Source organism: Nipponia nippon, unplaced genomic scaffold (genome assembly GCF_047370975.1).
Source record: "Nipponia nippon isolate SJK-2023a ecotype South Korea unplaced genomic scaffold, ASM4737097v1 scaffold_2, whole genome shotgun sequence".
NCBI lineage: Eukaryota > Metazoa > Chordata > Aves > Pelecaniformes > Threskiornithidae > Nipponia > Nipponia nippon.
Genome location: NW_028262336.1, coordinates 34558019 through 34578424, shown reverse-complemented (window position 1 = coordinate 34578424; position 20406 = coordinate 34558019). Strand labels below are relative to the sequence as shown.

The 20406-nt window shown below is 43.6% G+C and overlaps 1 protein-coding gene across 1 annotated transcript in view; it reads right to left on the bottom strand.

Moving 5' to 3' along the window:
- UMODL1 (uromodulin like 1) overlaps positions 1-17181 on the bottom strand; it is a 57174-nt gene extending 39993 nt beyond the window's left edge. The window contains exons 1-4 of the mRNA XM_087758906.1: positions 17008-17181; positions 9480-9722; positions 1428-1589; positions 918-1024 (exon numbers count right to left, since the gene is read on the bottom strand). Of these exons, the coding sequence (XP_087615032.1) occupies positions 918-1024; positions 1428-1589; positions 9480-9657 (447 nt within the window). The 5' untranslated portion in view covers positions 9658-9722; positions 17008-17181. The remainder of the gene's footprint in view (positions 1-917; positions 1025-1427; positions 1590-9479; positions 9723-17007) is intronic.
- Between the last annotated feature and the right edge of the window lie 3225 nt (positions 17182-20406).

Sequence of the window (20406 nt, the reverse complement as noted above, 5' to 3'; positions counted from 1 at the left end):
TTCAGGTTTATGGCCTGGAGGGTCTTTGCCATCAATCCATTTCCTAAATATCACTTAGAGGACAGAGCGACCCCACGTCTGAGCGCGGCTTTAGTTTGCAGCCTGGTTCTTCCTGCAGACCCTCCTTTCGGGAAGCGTGCCTCACGCCTCTGCTAGGGCTGTGTTTTTCTTGGTTGCCTCGGACTCTTCCCACCTGCCATGTCGGGGATAGGCAGAGGTACACTGTGCTGCTGTCGCGTGGCCGTGCGCGCTGTGTTGCCAATGCCCCTGCTAATCCATGCACGAGGGAGAGCCTCGGTCCTGCAGCGAAAGCAACACTCTGCTGTCTCCCCCAGCACTGCTTCTGTGGCAAGAATGACAATAAAACACCCTTGACCCAGACACAGTCCTCTGCTGTAATCCTGGGGTTTCACAGTGAAACTTCTAGCACTGCTGAGTCCACCTGCCATGTAGTTCCCAGTGCTGTAGATCAGGTTAGTCCCTTGAAAGGTTTAACTCAAAACTCCTTATCAGAAAACTTCATGCTTTGCAGGTCTTGAAATCCAGACCCTGTTGGTCATAGACCCAAAACTGAACTGAGCCGGAGCTGGAGCAAGCAATTCTTAAGCAGGAAAACCCCCTATATTTCAGAATGTCTTTAAATTGCCCTCAGAAGAGACCTGAAAAACCTACTAAAGAAGCTGATAAATAAATGTTACTAGAGCTCCTTGAGGATGAGGCTGACATTCACCAGTTAGGGATAAATTAGGGCCCCAAACAATTACCTGGTGGAACAAAAGGGGAGCGACTGACTGGCAAGGTTATGCCCAGCACAGAGGACTATGAGATCCCTCCTGGGCTGCAGCAAGTGGTGGTTACTGAGTAACAGAAACACGGCCCAACGAGCAACACATGGGAGTGTTTGTGTTTGTACATACCATGGAGTGCAAAAGGCGTGAATGATTCAGAAGGTGGGAATCCACTCTGATTAATTCATCAAAATCCATTTTCACAAGCACTGTTACGTTGTACCAGAATGTTCTTCCTGAAGCATACAAAATAAAAGAGCCAAGTCATCTCAGGTCTGATGCTATAGAAAGCAACAGAGCTATAGGAAGGCTCTGAGAAACTGAAGCAAGCTTTAACTTGGCAAATATGAAGGGCCCACGTACAGCCATCAGCTACAGCCTTGCTCGCCATATGCCACAGGCAGCGGCGCTAGAGAAGAAGAAAAACCTGAGCAAGGTCCACCGGACCTGCAGCACCTGCGGTTCAGCACTCATGGGTGCAAGTACTGAAAATGAATATCCTGGAATTGATCCAAGGCAGATTCATGTATTTGTTTTATGAAGAACTGTGGTAACAGTTTTCCTACCCACTCCCACCCTTAGAAGGAAAAATGAAGTGTATTTCTATTAGAAGCAGTCTTGAGTTTATCAGTAACATACCCTCTGGCATTGGATCCACACAGCCTGCTCCTTTGGATGAGTTGCAGCATTTTTTAAGCCCTGGACATTCAGTATCGAACGTGCAAGGATAATCAGATGTTTCCATATTCTCCACTGGACAAATACCAGGTCTTGAGGCAAATACACTGGATCTATTGAGTGCTAAGTAATAAAAACATTTTTGAGAACAAATATATAGAAAATTATTTCCATAAAATTGTGCTATTTAATTTACAGCAAACACCTCCTCCTCATTTTAGAAGTGTGTCTGTTCTGAGGTTTTCATGGGGAGAAAATAGCAGCCTGAAATACCATTATTTCATTTCAAGAGTGTGAATGTTCTCAGATTCTTCTCTCGTTCATGACATTTCTGTTACAGAAATTTTGAATTGATAATTTTCCATTAATAATTAAGGATGGATAGATAGATAGACAGATAGACAGACAGATAGATAGATAGATGGGTAGATAGATAGATAGATAGTTTCTGAATGTAGAGACATTGAAGCACTGCAAAACAGAAAATGTGCCTGATGTCAGCTATGACTAATCCAAATAATATATAATGATCAAAGGAAACAAGTAATGTCTAAGCTAGAAATCAGGAGTTTTCATTTAACCTTTTGTTGCAACAAAGTTAACCTTTAGCTATAGTAATTGATGTTATGTGAGAGCAGAGACAAAACACTGTTCTTGGGTACAGTTCAATGGGTTACAGAGAGGGGCAGAAGATCAGAACTGAGCCCGTGGTCTGCAGCCTGGCAGTGCCCACTCCGTATCAGCCAGCAAGCCATCCTGGCAGGTGGGTAGCCCATGCCAGACAGCCCTGCAGAGAGGGCAGCTAAGGCAGAAGGTTACTGCATCCCAAGCCAAGGGCAGACAGTGGTCCTGCCTCAATGCCAGCACATACTCTTCTCTGGAGGAGAAGAGAAAATATTTCTAAGCTCTACGAACATTGCTTTCACCCACAGTCTCAAACATAGCTCCAAGCAATGCTCAGCTCTCATCTTTCCAATCAACCTAAAAGATTTCTCTTTCGATTCATTTCGTGCCTACAGGTTTTTGGTCCTACAAACTCTTGATCCATTACTGGGCAATTAAAGTCATCCACTGCGCATGCAGTCATATTTGCATAAAGAAATAGCCTATTAAGACCAGTGGTTTTAAGACTATGGTCTGTGTCTTTTTGGGGGCCCAAAGTATGCTTGTCAAGGGTCTCTGAAAGGTCATTAAGAAAAGTCAGCACAGCTTAATGATGGGGGTCCACACCTCCGCTGAAAAACCTGCCAAAAGCCACAAGCTGGAGAACAGTTGAGACCTCTCAGCAGCATGCAGGTTACTTGCAGGTGTAATTTCAAAGATTTGCATGCAGAATACATGGCACAGCACTTTCCCACACTCTTTTATATTGTATTTGATACATTGTGTGTGTATACTTTGTGTGCACACAGTCAATGAGCACAAGCTTTAGCAGGGCTGTGAGCATTTTTCAAGTAGAGTTGGTGTTAGACCCACACAAGCTCTGGGCAGCAAATTAGGAAACTCTGCCCCTACCCCTGACCCCAGTGAATGGCTGACTGCCCTACAGGGAGCAAGATTTGTCCTGCTACCTAATGCAACCTAGTGTGGGCCCCTTCATACCTGCAAACCATGGACCCTTGCCCTCCTTAGTCTTCCCCAGGACCAGCTCTGCCTCCAAAGTTCATTTTGAGTCATAGGCCTATGTTTGCAGTGGAGGACGATAAAAAAAATCAACCCTGTGCAATCTTACTTAAGTTAATTCTGGGTCCAGCAAGCCCCAGTAGTCTTACTCTGCTTCCCAGCATGGACCAGAAACCTCTGCTTCTGGCTCTGGGGCTGGCACTATGGGCCATTCCCCCAAACAGGTCCTACTGCTAGAAAGCCTCTTCCCGATTTCTAGTCTAAAGTCACAATAATGTGTGATACAACCTCAGTTGCCCTTCGATGAGTCCTCCACACATTCCCAGTCTCACATGATCGCTCCATCCCAGCCTCCTGCACAGAGAGGCTAAGCAGCCTCTCACACTGGGAGCTTGCACAGACACGAGCACCAAGGGATTTCCCTGTGTTAGTACGTCACCATTGCTCCTTACTATTCAAACCAGGTGGATCTTGGTAAGCTTGGCACAAGCATCTAAATCCCTCCAGCTCTGAGATTCAGGTGCAGTTCAAGCAGGTTTGAAGTTCAAAGTGGCTTTTTCCGCCTGGATCTTTTCTTGGCATGTTTAACTGCGGTGTAAAAGATTTAATGAGTCACATGCAATCTCAGAAAACACTACTGAATCCTGGCCGAGTGCCACACTAGCCACTTATCTAAAATCTAAAGGTCATCATTTTTGCATCAGCGGAAACAGATGGATTCACATCACATTTCTGCCTAATTGTACAGATGCACTTTGAAAATTCATTTTACACTCTCCACTTCAATCATCTTGGGGACAGTCACCTACCAAGCAACACTGCCAGCACCGGGGAGCAAGCCAGCCAACTCCTCTGTCAGTCGGATAAAGTATAGCCTTTTCTCAGTTATTTGCACAAATGTACAGAAGCAGAAATGCAGCACCCAGTGCTTAGCAACGAAATCTCAGTTACCAGACTGCCCACGTGAGAGCTGCTGGGTCTGCTGCGACCGCAGGATGGGGGAGATAGATGCTGAGGGACACCATTAGCTCCCCTGTAATGGGACCAAAACCCTGCATCCGTCTCAGGCATCAGAAGGCGGGGACAAATCTATGATATTAAAGAGCTCCTGGCAAAGTCTGTTACAAAAGCAGACTGACAGTTTTCATTGCATGACCCTGTTTTGGGGGTCTTTGAGCATTGCTAGACTTTACCTGCTCGCATGGATGCTTTCCATCCCAATTGCCTGTCCAGGGGTCAATCGGGATAGAGGGCATGCGCTGGTTCAGCATCTGACAAATATTTAATACCTTTCCCTGAAAAGACATATCATTCACTAGAACATATTCAGAAACCATGGGATGAAATTCAGCAAGGACGCAGCTGTTGGACAATGGAGGACCATGGCCTTTGAAGCACAAAATCAGTCTGTGCATGCTCAGAACAAACTTAATGAAATTAGCCACTGCCACCTCCAACAGGTTCATCCCACTGGCAGCACCGCGATGTGGCCATGCTCTGCCCCATCGGCACTCGCACTGGCAATCAGTGGAGAGTCGGCAGGGGTGCCGGGTGAGCCCATGACTTGGATGCGGCTCTGGGTACCCCTGCTTTCCTTGAGGCCTGCTGGCGACAGAGGGAATACACCTGTTTCAAAGGGGGAAAAGGATCTTTGCACAGGAGTTAGCAGGGCTTGTTGAAAGAGCTTTAAACTAGATTTGAAGGGGAAAAGGGACAAAACCAGGCTCGCTAGAGATAAGCCTGGGGGCAGCACGCCAATGTTTGAGGAACAGTGGCTAGTGAGATCCTTCAGTCTGCCATCTCAGTGGAGGCAGGGGATGGAGATCCATGTGGCAGCAAAGACACGGGGGCTATAGAAGTGTTAGAAACCACGGAAGCGCCTGAGAACAGTCACATAGGAATTATGGCTTCTCCCCCAAAAAAGGTGGCGGGATCAACAGCCCAACTGAAGTGCATCTGTACCAATGCATGCAGCATGGGCAACAAACAGGAGGAGCTGGAAGCCTTTGTGCGGCTCGAAAACTATGACATAGTTGCCATCACAGAAACATGGTGGGATGACTCGCACAACGGGAGTTCTGCAATGGATGGCGAGAAACTCTTCAGAAGGGATAGGCAAGGAAGAAGAGGTGGTGGGGTAGCCCTGTATGTTAGGGAGTGTTTTGACTGTCTAGAGCTTGATGACGGTGATGAAAGGGTCAAGTGTTCACAGGTAAGAATCAGGGGAAAGGCCAACAAGGCCACATGGTGGGAGTCTGTTATAGACCACCTAACCAGGACAAAGAGACGGAGGAAATATTCTGTAAGCGGCTGGGAGAAGTCTCACAATTGCTAGCCCTTGTTCTCGTGGGGACTTCAACTTCGGAGATGTCTGCTGGAAATACAATACAGCAGAGAGGAAACAGTCTAGGAGGTTCCTGGAGTGTGTGGAAGAGAACTTCCTGGCACAGTTAGTGAGTGAGCCAACGAGGGAAGGCACCTGCTGGACCTGTTGTTTGCTAACAGAGAAGGACGTGTGGGTGATGTGATGGTTGGAGGCCGTCTTGACTACAGTGATCATGAAATGATAGAGTTTTCGATTCTCAGAGAAGTAAGGAGGGGGGTCAGCAAAATTGCCACCCTGGACTTCCAGAGAAGCCTGGTTGACAGAGTCTCTTGGGAGGCAGTCCTGAAGGGCAAAGGAGTCCAGGAAGGCTGGACATTCTTCAAGAAGGAAATCTTAAAGGTGCCGTCCCTGTGTGCCAAAAGATGAGCCGGCAGGGGAGAAGACCAGCATGGCTGAACAGACAGCTTTGGCCGGAATTAAGTGCTCTCAGGTTAAGAACCTCCAGGATTAAGGTTGTCTGGGCCTTCTTATTTCAATGTATTTTTGTACACGTGTGCTTAAAACCAACATTCATCACGTGCTGATGCACTCTTTTGCTCTCTGGCTGGGGATCAAGCAGGGTTAGATGGCAAATAAGGAAGCTCTCTGGTTTCATCTCATGCAGTAAGCACGGCAGGCAGCAAACCAGTCACCGGGAGAAGTAACCATACCATTGATTCAAGCAGCTGGAAATTAGCCTGGAGAATTGGACCCAGTCTTTGCCTAAAAGAAATTCCTGCAAGATGCTGGGAAAGTCTTGTACAACACACTCGTAACAACTTTCGCAGGTCCAGGAACGTGACCTGCAGCCCTGGGACCTGCTTCGCAATCAGGGGACTGTTCACAGTCACCACTGAGGACATGAGGCTCTGCACTCCAACAACGCAAGTTGTTAAAGGCAGCGCTGAGCACTCTGAAAATCAAAATAAAAATAAATTAAAAAAAAAAAAATAAAACCACACCCTAGATGTCTGAGAGTGGGCACACAAAATGGTTTGATCTCAGTCTCTCTGCAGCTCAGTTGCCCAGCTGTGAAAGACAGAGAACCTCCCTCCCTTCCCACAGGCTTCATGAAGACAAATTGCTGTCTGTGAATCGCTCCAGGATTCACCTCAAGAGGTGATAAATAATTCTGTGTTCAGAGAGAGGCTCAACTGAATGCGGAATCCAGGATGATGTGCTGCTGGGAAGCTCCTTAGAGGGGCTCCATCGTCCCTGAGCACCACATGGAAACGTGGTCCTCGGGGTAAGGCAGTGCAGGATCAGGTAATTAAGAGAGTTTACTAATCTGCATGCATAGGCATAGAGGAAACAAATATTTTTTTTTTATTTAATTCTACCTTTATAATTAATTCTAGCACTTCATAACTTTTAGATACTTAACTTTGCAATTTTTATTTAAAAAAGGTTGAAGTCATTTGTGCGTGTGTGTGTAATACTATCCTAATGGATTGATGGGCAACTAGTGAGAACTGCCAGAGCAAGTTGACTAATGACATAAACATTTTTTTCCCCAACAGTAAAGAAATAAGAAAAGTGGGGCCTGCCGTATCCCAGGCAGGGGTAAATGTTTCCTTCTAGGAAGAAAAGGCAGGGAGTGGCCAGGAGCAGGTTACCGTGAAAGGTCATGGAGACCTTTCCACTCCTAGCAGGATGGAGAGCATGCCAGCATGGATAACATCAAGAAGAAAATAACAGTAGTTCAACAGCATGCTGTGCAGTAATTTCAGCAGCTCCAGTTTCTCTTTTCATCATTTATTTAAGACTGTGTCTAGACAGTGCATTACCATTCACAGAATTTATGACTAATGCCCTGAAAAGCAAAGATACCGGAATAATGAAAACACAGAAATCACCTAGAAGCCATACAAATCCTTTTACAGTTTAAAGTATTCCCAAATTAACTTTGACAGGAAAAAGAGTCAAGGTGACCACAGTATTTCATGGACAAACCTGCCCAGAGTGAGTGCTCATCAACAATGTGGCAAGGGCGAAGTGGAAATTCTGCAGCTAAGCTTTACAAGAGATTTATAGATTTGTTAATGTTAGTTGAAATAAACTCATCAACAGCTTTCAACCCTAAAATATCCCTAGAGATGCTTTTAAAAATCATAGAATTATACTGGCAAAAAATATTTAAAGTGCTACTAGGGTGCCTGTTTTCCCACCCAAGAAGATGGTCTTGATTTTCAGAAGTTCTGAAACACCTTGAAAATCCTGGTCACTCACAAGGGTTTCTTGTGCAAATAGAGACAACCATAACTAGCTAGTGACTCTGCAACATTTAGCTGACATAGCTATTTCTTTGTACTACAGAATTAAAAAGCAATTTTCTCTGATTGCTTCTCAGCCTTGTCATTTGATATATGTGTGCACACATGTATGCACATGCATGTATATCAAAAAGACCTTACTGAAGTGACTAATTAGATCTCCTAGAGATTTTCTCCAGCATGGAACTGCTGCTTGGAAAATACGTATTATCAACAGCGGGTCCATTGCCAATCATCTGAGAAGACTGCCTGGACATACTGTATCCTGCAGGTCAAATTTTGCCCTGACTGACACTCCACAACAGCCACAGAGCCAAACAATTGCAGGATACAATAAATAAGGGATGATGTGTATCTAATTATGCTTTCATTCCTCTTCTCTAGCAAATAATTTTAAGAACAAGTAAAACACAATGACCACTTCTGTGTTCCTGTCTTTCTGTTAAAGGAGTTTGCCTGCTAGACACAATATTCTACTAGTAACTGTTGAGAAAATACCTTGCAAAAATTGTTTGGAGGTTAATTTTCCAATGCTCTGAAGCAACTTAAAAGTAGGATGAACACATTGTTCTTTACACATCCCATGACAAGACATATGGCTCATACCCACTCATGTCACGTTATATGATCTGATGCAGGAGCAGGTTCAGGGACATTCCCATAGAAATGAGTCACCCAAGTCTTATGACCCAAAGCAAGGACCAGGGCTGCAATAGGACCTTTCCTTTTCAATCTTTTGTTACAGTGTTGAGACTATGTAAATTCCCAGGACAATAACTTGAAAAGGGGAAATGGAGAAAATGCAGTGTCATACTGAAAACAGGAGACAAAATTATGTCCTGCAGAACTTTTCTGGATGCTGCAACAGTTCAATGATGGCCTAGCTAATCCAAGATGCCTGTTCAGTTTACAAGCATGTGGCTTTACCCATTAAAAAAAAAAAAAAAAAAAGTTTCTTTTCCCCAAGGAATCCCTTCCACCTACGACTCAAGTTCTACTAAAAATTACCAGTTTCTTGTTGACAACTGGTAGCCCTGATGCGGGAATGGGAAAAAGCTTCCATCCTGAGTCATAGATGATTAAGTCTTCCCAAGAAGAGTCTTGTTAAAACACAGAAGTTAGATCAGACCCACCAAAAGGTTCACCAGTTTCCAGTCCTCCAACATAGCCCTAGGTAACCAAGGAAGCCCTGCAAAAATGGGCCCTAGTTTAATTTTGATCGGAAAGCGGTTGGTACCAACTTGTCCTGAGGTTACAGGTTGTCTTAAATTAACACCAAAACTGGGTTTGCATCCTGGGAACCGATGCTCCTCCAAATCAAAGGAGATGTTGTCCTAGTGCACCCTGAATTACTTTTAAGAAAGCTCCTACTGTAAATGCAAGCATACTCAGAGCAGACACAGCACCAGGCAAGGCTATGTGAGTTATTGGACTTCACCACAGATATTGGCCTGAACCAGGACAAGTAACGAGCCCTTGTAGGGGTAACAAGAAGGTGCCGCCTTCATGCTCACCTGAAACTTTAGTGAATTTGTGACTAAGAGTGCAAAGAGCAAGAATCAGGAGCATTAGTCTTTCATGTCTACTCCTTACCATGTTGGACCAAGTTTTCTGCAGATTTTTGCAGACTCACTGATGTCAGTGAACAGGAACCTATTGCCCAGAACTGAATTAAGCCTTTACATGTCTCAATTTAAGTGAATCGTCTTCCATCAGACATTTATTTCAACTATTAATCTGACTAAAACTTACCTAAAGAGCAGTAGAGTCCAACTTGCTCATATCCTTCACAGCAGTCTGTAAGAGTGATGGTTTCAGGGACTTCAACAGTATGATACTGTGTTTTATAGTACGTCCGGGGACACACCATCCATGGTATCCATCCTCCACAGGAAGTGCTTGTCTCATAGGACTTTTGGTAGGCAACCATTTTAAACACATTTTTGGTCAGGCTATAGTTGCACAGATGGTACCCTAGCAGAGAGAGACCTTTCTCTAGGGAGAAAAAAAAAAAAAACAACAAAACAAAAACAGGAAAGAAAGGGATCAGCACTAACTTGTCATCCCAGAGCATAAGTTCCCCACAGTATCTAGTTAAAAATACTGTTAAGAGAAAGCAGTGACAGAACTAACAAAGATGAATGATTTCCAGGAAGGCTGATGTTGGGAAGAGCATCACTTCAGAAAACGGACAGATGAAAGAATTAGTAGTGACTGCTTGTCATAGGCATCACTTCAGTCATAAAAGCATGCAGATTGGCAGAAAATTCAAAGGGCTCTGAGTGCCTTCAGGTGCAAAGCAGGAAAAGGGCAATTTAACTCAAGTAAGTATAAAGGAAATTAATATACATTAATAGAAATTAACAATAGAGCAAAGTAGGCACTTCCAGGGCAGAGTCATCCAAGTACTTTAGCTGTCCACTCCAGGCTCATGCTGCCAAAGTGTTCGTCTTTCTCCACTGACTATAAAGGGAATGAAGGGTGAGGAATTCATGGGTAGATGAGTCACATTAGATGTCTGGAATAAGACATCCTTCAGACATTGCCCTAGGCTAAAACTGGGTACTCCTGCATCATTGGGAAGGACTTTCAGGTATCTGACACAAAAGGTATTCCTGAAGCTCCTACGTTGCCTATCTGCATTTGTAGCAGACCATATTAGCCCAGGCCCTTTGAGAGCTACTGTGGTTCATTGACTTCAGTGTAAACGAAGTCAGTAATAAGTTCATTAACTACATAATTTCACGCAGGTCTGGGAATGTGACTCAGTTTCTGGAGTTCTGAAACCACTCATGATGAGAAGCAAACTTGTTACACACTTTACTTAAAACTGAAATACTTAAGCAGGAGCAGGAAAAAAAACACACCACAAAGAAACACAAACAACAACGACAACAGCAACAAAACCAGATGGAGTTTAAGAATTAGCAGTAAGCAACCTACAATCGTGACACAGACATCAGGCTGCCTCCTAATGAGATGTTGTAGAAGCCAGAGGGGCTGAGTCACCCTGTGTCCCATTTGGGAAATAGATGGGATAGAATTAAAATGCCCGTATCATCCTTTAGACAAAGCAAAAGAAACTTTAATAAAGATAAATATGAATTAGCTCCAGGGATTCAAGTATGGCAGCATTGTTATTTCTGAGAGCTCTGAGGGACCAGGGCCAGTCAACAAACAGACTGAAGCTAACATAGTATACACAACAAGCATATAATTAACATATTTACAGCTTATCTTATTTGTACAGCTTATCTCCTGCCTGAAAAGATGAATCATGTAAAAACCATTCAAGAAAAAAAACCCCAAAACTGTCAGGTTCTTAGGAATCATGTGCTTTTATCACATTTAGCTTTCCAGCTAAACAAAAGATATCTGTGCAATTTGAACAGGATTGGTAAAAGAGCTTTGAACAGGACAATCCATTTGTAGTGCAAGGACAATCCAGAAGAAAGCATGGGACAGATACCATAGGCCACAATACGTCCCTCAAGCTGGCTCAACCAAATCACCCAGAAGGTCTTCCACCAGCCCTAATCCTGACAACTGCTTGAATAAGAACAGCCTGAAAGATATCCCCTGCCTTAGATATTCAAAAGGCCATGAAGAAAAATGGATTTTCTTGGTGCAGTTCCCAAAGAGAGGCACAGACACCTCCCTGCAGACAAGGGCACTTTGGAAGAGCAGAAGAAAGGAGAGGGTAGCTGGGATTGACCATGGACTGCCCCCAGCCTTCCCTCTCGACTATAAATAACTCGTGCCTGACCAGACCCAGGGAGAGCATCAGGCCCCTGGGAGTCCAGCCCTGCTCTGCCTAACCCATCTGTGCCTTCATCCTGCAGCAAAATGCAGAGTTTGATGCCAGGGTGTGCTACAGAGGGTGCGTGTGAGAGCAAGAGACCTCCCAGCAGGCTCCAGGGAGTCCTGTGCTGCTGCTTAGAGCAGGTCAGCAGGAAAATACCAAGAATAAAGGCATACCTGGAAACCCCACTCCCTGCTTCCTTCTTCTCCCTAGCCTCTAAGCAGGGCACCTCTGTGTCCAGTCCCTGAAGTTAGCTCTAGAGACAGTAGCTGAAAGTCTTTCACATCACTAAAAAACACCAGGACTGTTCTTTGTCCTTAAGAAGAGAGGGAAAGGAGATGGTCTTGAGGGGCAGGAAGGAAGACACCCAGCCTGCCTCAAGCCGAGGGGCTGAAACCCATACCCTGCCTGACCCAGGAGAGGACCCCAATGACTGGGATAGAGGTCTGACCAGGACTGTGAAAGCCTGTACCCAGCCGTGGAACATAGGTTGCTGTGCAGGAGGGAACTGAAGGTGAAGTGAGCCAGAGAAAGTAAGGTGACCTCCCTCCCCTGGTTAAATTTAGGACATCCCCCTGTGAGAGGGGAAAAGAGCACAAATGTGGGTTCTGGAGCAGAAATCAGAGATCAAGGGCTGCTTTTTTTCCAGTGCATTTGATTGATTACCACTTCACATGAGGCACAAATGCCTCACAAGAAACAGGTAGTTGTCATCGCATTTTGTAAAGCATTCCTTTGCCACGTATTAGGAGTGCTCCAAGAACACCTACCCTGGCAAACACTTCTAGACATGTAGGCATGGGGGGGCAGGGTGGGAATCTTGTTTCAGCTTTTTTTTTTCCCATTAGTTTGGGACCTGAATGGCTAAATACCCAAAGTGGGATGAGAAGAGTACCTAAATCATTCTGGATCTAGCTTCTATCCAGAGAAAGTGCACAAACATCTATGGGTGATCAGGGAAGGTGGGGGGAGCAGGAAAAATTTTGTTCTATGGAAACAAAAAAAAGAAACTATTGCACTAAGGAATCACACTGTTACAGTATAAAATGACGTTAGAGGGCGGTAGGGCAGGTAAGGAAGAAGAGCTCAGCCTGGTTCCTTGTCACTATGATCCCTCCATTTCTCCAGAGCTCACGTATTAGCACAGCTAGAGCAAAGCAGACACTGGAAGAGAACAACCGAGTACAGACAGCACTGAAGCTTCGTGTTGTCCGTGCAGAGCTGCGGCTGCAGTGAGGACATAGCACTGGAAAGCTAAAAATTCCAGAGTCAGCTGAGCTGGCTTAGGCTCTACAGCAATGTGCAACATAAATACAGGTATGAAACCGAGAATAAAATGGTATAGAATTAGACGCAGTTTATAATTAGAAGCTACAGCTGTCAGAGCAGATATGAAATCATATTTCGTACTTAAACATTGATACTAGGTATAGAATGAGGCTGCCAAAGCCAAAAGAGAAGGTTTGAGATATGGCTATGGTGGTACAAAAAGATACCCCTCGCTGGAGGAGGTTAGACCAAAGGTGACAGGGAAGGTGCAGCACCACCAACCTTACCATCATCCATCACTTCCATGCAGTTTAAAACAAGCTTTGACACTCACAGAGTTCAATTATTTGCTGACAGCAGTTTCCTGCTGTGCAATGTGGCTTAGATCAATTTGGGCTATTTAGCAAGTTGGCTTTCTGCTACACCCATCTATGGGATTATGGCACTATTAAATGGAATTAAAATGAACTGGCTGTTGTTTCCAGCAACACAAATCTGAAGTCAATCGCAAAGCAAGAGAAGGCAGTCACCTGACATTAGTAGGGCTACGTTATACCTGTCATCTCCGGACTTCAGTTTTTTGTCTTAGCAATGACCAGCTTTCAGAACTGTCAGGGAAAGTATAAATTCTATTATGTCAAGCAAGAGCAGAAACAATTAAAGCAAATACTTTATTAATAGAAACAAATACTGAGAGGAAACGCTGAAAGAAAAGTCTGCGTAGGAGCAGGCTGCTTATAACTCAAGGTCAAACCCAGATCAGAACTGAGAGCATGATCAAAAAATAAGCAATAAAAAATGCTTGATAGCATTTATGCCACAGACTTAGCTGCAATTCTGGAAACTTCACTGCTCAAGTGCCAGAAAAGCCACTGTGAGCTGGGATCTGCAAAATCTTTTCTCGCTGGAGAACAGCAAGAGCCAAAGACAAGCCCCTTTCTTGTCTTGACGTAACCTTAAAAGTAATCCTTTGGAATAGGTTCACGGAGGGTAGATTCAAACTCAGTTTTAAAAGGCAAAGGCTCCAAAACATGAAGAAAAATGGATTAACGGCTCGATTTTTCTGGGTATTCCAAATTCTTTTTAAAGTCAACACCATTGACTTTAAATGGGACTAGAATGGGGGTTCTGCTGACCCCCAGTCCGTAGAAACCTCTTTTTCAGCTGTGACTTAGACAGAATAACAGAAAAGTCTGCAAGGCTTTAAGAAATATGGTTTGTATTTTAAATGAGACTTGCAAAATCACTTAAGTAAAAAAATACAACAAAAAGCAGCCAAAACTCACAATCTTTTCTCATCTAATAAATCAAACCAGAAATTAAGAGCAAGTTAGGATTTAATTTAGCAGTTACAACCTAGCAATTGGGTTAGGTTTTTCCAAATTACAGCCCATACCATAGATGAAAGTTAAACATGTCTTCTACAGCTTCATTTTATGCATCTCTAGGAATTTGCCAGGTACATTACTACATAATTTCCTCCAAAAGTTTATTTTAAAGACAATTTTCATAAAAATTTGCACATTACTGAACACAAAGCAGCAATCCTACTCATTCATTTCTGGCACAAAGGCAATGACAAGGCTTTTGCCTGGGGATGAAGAGTTGGGGACAAAGGTTGTATTTTGGCTTGGTTACATTTTCTTTGTTTAATTATCAACAGAGGATTCTTAAATAGTCGCCGAGATATTGCCAGTTCTCCCGAGAGTGGCCACTTTGGCGGGTTTATTTCAAATAAAGAGATATCCCACAACCAAACTAAGCTGTTCTACATAACAGCCGTGGTCCTCTGGCTAGGTTTGCATCGCTCACCTGTAATTTCATTTCCCCTTCCCTGCCGTGTGGCTGCCCAGAAAATGAGAACAGAAATAAGAGTGATCCTGGCCATTGTATCGCCCGTGCTGGATAAGCCCTTCTTATTGCTTCGTTTCCAAGGTGGTAGAGCTCGATAGTCCTTACATGCAGGCTTTTGGATTAGGGGGAAAGGTGCTCTCTTTCTTTACCTTTTGCAGGTGGGTGATAACTACTGGCAATGGAAACAAAGAAGCTCCGGTGGGAATTTTGCTGGTTCTCTCTCCTTTGTGCCCTCCCCAGGGAACCTGCCTCTTCTACCTGCTCAGCTTGGCCCCCCCTCCCTGCCTCATTTTGAGAAAAAGGCATTTTAAAATTGCTGGTTTAGTCCATATATATCCTTCTGAGCACTTATTCCCTCTCACACCTTGAACACCTGACAGCTAGGAGCCAGATTTACATACCTCGAATGTTAGGTATCTGCATCTTGAATTTTGTTTTTGTCCACACATCAGGTGATGCTATTTTTTAGGTCTTTAATTCTGTACTTCTTTGAAAACAAACTAAGAGTAAAAGCAAATGTCTGTGTCAATGGTTTTTCCTGAATTTAAGCTGTTTTAGTAGCTGCTCTCATTGTGCTCCTTATTTCATTGCAATTTCAGCATCACATAAATCAGAGCAATGCTAGGCAAACAAGAACCTTATTAGGCAGGGCATGAATCAGGAGATTTGAGAAACCAAAATCCCCTTCTTTTCATTATGTAAATCATGAAGGCATGGTCCCAAGATAGATGTGCCTGCAGCTTTACAACACAGGACAATAACTTTGGTGCAATATCTCTTGGCTCATGCAAAGAAAAGGAGTAAACATAATATGATAATTTATGAGGAGCTGACACTGAAGTATGGAAAATCACAGGTACAGTTCTTGGAGCTGAGGTAATATGTTCAGACCAGGACTTAAATATATATTACAGTATTACAGACAATTTCACGTGGATGAAAGAGCAAGATGCAAGGGAGCTGGAACCACAAACTCTCTCATTTTTCTGTGTTCAGAATATCAGTACTATTGCTTCTGTAAAACACTGTTGGGCCATCACTGTGTTAGCACTCACAAGGTAGGAGAGCTGGAGCCCTGGAGAACATGCGAGGCCAACAGGCGAGTTACTGGATGGTTCAGATACTCTGGCAGAGGGCAGAGCCAGGGCTCCATGTAGTGTCAAGGCACTTGTGAGCTGTTCTTCTAGTTTGGAAAATAAAATATCAAGCTCATCAGGAATTAAAAAAGAAAGAAGAAGTAAAAAAAAGAAAATTAAGGCTTGCCCTAACTTCAGTTGAAAATGTTTTTGCAGAAAATGGGAAAATGGGTAGAGGAGAACATTTCAACCAAAAAAACCAAAACCCAAAATATATTTTGGTTTGGAAATATTTCTGCTATGTACAAGAAGAATGTGTACCTTAGCACTCCTTCTCCTGCACGCACCAGGATGTCTAGTCAGGCTATATCCCCCAGGTGCACCGTTTACATCTCCTGTCAGCACAGGGAGGCAACAGGGAAACCCCGGCTGTAGGCTGTACAGAGGATGCCATCTGACTTAAAAACCCCACTAATAAATCAATAAATAAAAAAACGAAGAGGACCTGAGTCAGTGAAGTTCAATTTGCAAGTAGAAATATTTCTCTTCGTGGTCTATATTATTTTTTTCAACAATCTAAGTTTTCTGGAAAAAAAAAAATCTTGACTAAAATTTTTCAGCTAGCACTCCCAAAAAAGATCTTTAGCCCTTAGAAATTACTTGGCCCCTTCTGCAAGAAGTGTATGTCCTGGCCAAATTCAAAGACAGGTAATTCCAGAGTGGTGTCTGAATTGGATTGCATTTGGGATCTCCCACTTACAATCCTAAATTGCTGGGTAGGGTTGCCATGTGTCTTAAACAGCTGCTGCTTTCCAGAGTTAGCTATAAAACAAATGTCATCATCTTCACCGCTAAGGACTTCTATGACTGAAGTATGATCCTCCAAATTGCAATAAAAGACTAACATCCCCGTTCTAAAAGACTTAGGAGTATCATCCTTAGGAGTATTAAAAAACATGGATAAAACTTTGCATAGTTACAGCTCAATCTTATGGCTGGCAGCTGGAGCAGGCTTATGTTCAGGGTGAGGCAACTAACAGTGAGTTGCAACTTTATTACAGTAGTGAATGAAACAGTTCCTGATTATGGAATATGCAGAAACCCCCTCTCAATCAAAACTGTAAATAAAGTCAGTGGGTGTTTAATCCAAATAAAAAATAGATACGAAAGTCATATGTATTTCAGGATTTACCTTGTAATTTGCAAATTCTTTGAGGTTCTGATTCATATCTGCATTATTTCTTTAGCGTTACAAGCATTTAGGCACACAGCAACTTACCTTTTTAGCAATGCAGATATTGGAAGAGAGTCCTCTACAACCATTTTCACATCTTCCAGACATATTCTTGCACTGCATTAACTGCAGTAAGTTTAAGATGATGCCCTGCATCCCAAGCAGTAGCATCTGCTCTTTCTTCATATTACTGCAGTTGCTGTAACAAGTTGAGCTTACTCAGCACATGTCAATACAGAGTCTCCTGCAGGGAAAACAGATAGATTCATCATTCATTTTGGAAAACTCACCACCTGTACGTGCATGGCTGATTACATAAAATCATATTTTTAGTAACCATTGGTATATTTCATAGGTAAAGTTTTGGTCTTATATCCCTCATTCCTTTCAAGTAGGTCTTATCTTAGGACCCCAGTGCAAAATTTGCTCACTTTTGCTTTCATGGTGAGGAAGGTCAATGGAGAGGAACAGAGAAGGAGATGTTTGGTGGAATAAAAATTCTGGCTACGTGGTGCCAGTAGTGAGCTGTACTACACTCTGGAAGGAGCTCCTCACAGCCCTCCTGGCCCTGTCATCTGGAGCTGATCAGTTGTCCTGGCTCTGTTGTTTATATTTTCAGCAGTTACATTTGTAATGTCCAAATTGATCTAAAGTATGCAATTTATACAAAGAAGGGTTGTGCCAATGAAAGTCATGTCAAAATCCATTCATGGACAATTCTACAGAATCAAGAAGCAGATTTTTAGAGATGTGATTTGACTCTCCTAGATTGTACTATCAGTAACTGGAAAATTGTGGCTGACAGCTGGCTTTCTCATCATATTTTTTAAGCATTTATTTCTTTAGACGGATTCACTTTTGATTTAATTAGTCACTTAGAAGATCCTGATCTTCTTTAGGCTAGGGGTTTGACAGAGAAAGGTCAGTTGCTAGAGTATTTCTTTTTGCTTTGCATTACTTCATCTATGAAGGAGTCACTATTTCAGATGCCCAGAACGGTCATGACATTCCAAGACAGACTGGTCTGCATGCAGAAACAGGATTATGCATTTGGGCTCCATGGGAATCTAACAAAAGTTGTTCTGTGCTCCAGAAACCAGCATGCCTTCCCATAGATGTATAGGACCTAAAGTTTGAGAACCATTAAATCATATAACCTGACCTCTCAAAATCAGCTGTCAGTAAATTTCTCCCAGATATCTCTCCCAGACTCCCCCCATTTCAATCTGATTACAGCCTGAGAAAGCTCAGACTATGGCCACAGCAGACTGTGGGAATGGATGAAGGTGCCACCAGTCCTGAGGATCTCACAGTGGAAATAAACTGATCCAGGTCAGGAACGCACAGCTGAAACCATGCCGCTAGCTGCCAATGAAGGCGACAAGAAGTTCAGGTGGACCTGACTTCCACCTGATTTCTGCCCCACAATTGTGTTCCCTGCTGCCTGTGACTCCCACGCGAATTCATCATCAGGGCAGTCTTAAAAACTGCCCTTGCTGTAACATTTGAGATGTTTGGTAAGGGTTGAGCTCAAACCACAGCCTTTCCCTCAGTGGGGCATTGCTAAGGTTTCTTTCCTCTTCTCCGCTTCTGATCTTTGTGAAGCCTGCAGGATCTTAATTGCCTTTAAGCCTGCAGCTGCTCTGTCAAAACTGGCTTAAATCAGTCAGCAACGCCAGAAAGGTGTTAGAAGAGAGGAACAGGCTGACTTTTAGCCAGAAGTAACCTTTTTGCAGCTAAAGACAAAACAAAATACATCACTCCTGCCATCAGGATACAAACTTATTCCAGCTTCTGGAAAACAATACATATAATGGACACCTTAATATCTACTCCCTACAGAGGACTGAACTTCTCAGAAACTTTAATTACTCGGCTCTGAGTTAAAACACTAGTCCGCAATTTCAGGGACTTGAATTCCCTGCCCCTGCTGTGGACCTCTTGTGCAGCCACGAGCAAGTCACGCAGGTCAAATTTGCCACTGCAATGAAGTCACGGGGGTGGCAGAAAGCCCAGTATTTCAGACCTTGTGAAAGACATGGCTACAGTACTATAAATACGCTTTTGCTTATGTTACCTGAGAAGAAAGTACAATAGAAAAAGCACTGTTTTGCCAGCATATGCTAGGCCTATGTTAGGATGGACAACAGCTAAACTGGCAATTTCTTGAAGGGGTCCTGGTTTCCCTGAGCTTCAGACATATATCCAAAAAGTGGAATAGTAACACTTGCTTATTTTGCTGATGTGTTTCAGAGAACAATGCATTAAAGAAGAAGGGACACGCACAAATGACAGTAAAAACCATTCGCTTAAAGCCCTAAAAGTTAATTAGCTCAACTGTGCAGGCAGAACAGTCCCTGACTGTATTCAGTGATTTGTTCTGTCTCATCGACAAACTGTTCCTCAAGAAAATCTTCGGGTTTTGTTTTTTCCCTGAACACGCACAAACTGTTTTAAAGTGACTCATGAGGAAAAAGTTCTTATTGGTAACAGAAGGAAAAAATATGAGTCAGGCAGAGGTCATGCTGAACCTCTGCCTGGCCTTGCGCCTCCGACTGAGCACTGGTTGTGCAATCTCAGCACAGAGAAGCTCTTGTTTGCTCCAGTGCTTTGATGGCATTGTCCCATTCCCAATGCCGAGTTTGGTACCAGATGAGACTGTTGATCACACCTCATACATGATTTAGTAGTGCTGCAGGGAATTAAGTCCAATCTAAGAAATTTCATGGTGTGCTTCTTGTTTATAACTCCAAAAAACAGGCATTTTCAAAAGAAAGCAGTCTGGGCAGCAGGTATTGCCCTTTGCTATGAAGGCTTAATTGGAAGAAAAGTCAGAGGGTCTCCTGCTCAGCATCTCCCCATGGGGTACAAGGACCAAGTCCACCTGAAGGTCCTATTCAGCAAAGAGGATCATGTCTGGCTTGTGTCAGCACTTGGTGATGGGACCAGAGCCCCTTTTCACTCTGTCTTGCTGGCTGGACCATCGGCTCCCTGCAGCGAAGGGCTGGGAATGCAGCGCCAACACCGATCTCACGCTTTCTTGCTGACCCGATGCCACAGGGCTCAAGAACGGCCACGTCTTGCAAACACCAGCAACCAGCCCACAGATGTGGCCAGGCTTCACTGGTTTGTGCCACTGCCTGCAACCCATTTTTTACTGAAGGCGCCTGCTGCTCCTCTTGAAAGAAGGATGACTTCTCATTTCTTAATCCTCCTAAACCCATCCAACATACAGCCAGGATATGGATAGGAAGGACAGAGGACTGTGCATTCAAGTGGCAATTCCCTTCATGAATCCATTTCTTTCACACACATGGAAAATCTGCCCCTGTTAAGCAGATTTGAAGCACAAAATAAACCAGCCAAAATATACAATCTGTTTTTTGCTGTTAGTCAACATGAGATTTGGCCCTTATTTCCAGCTAAGAGATACAGAGATATACA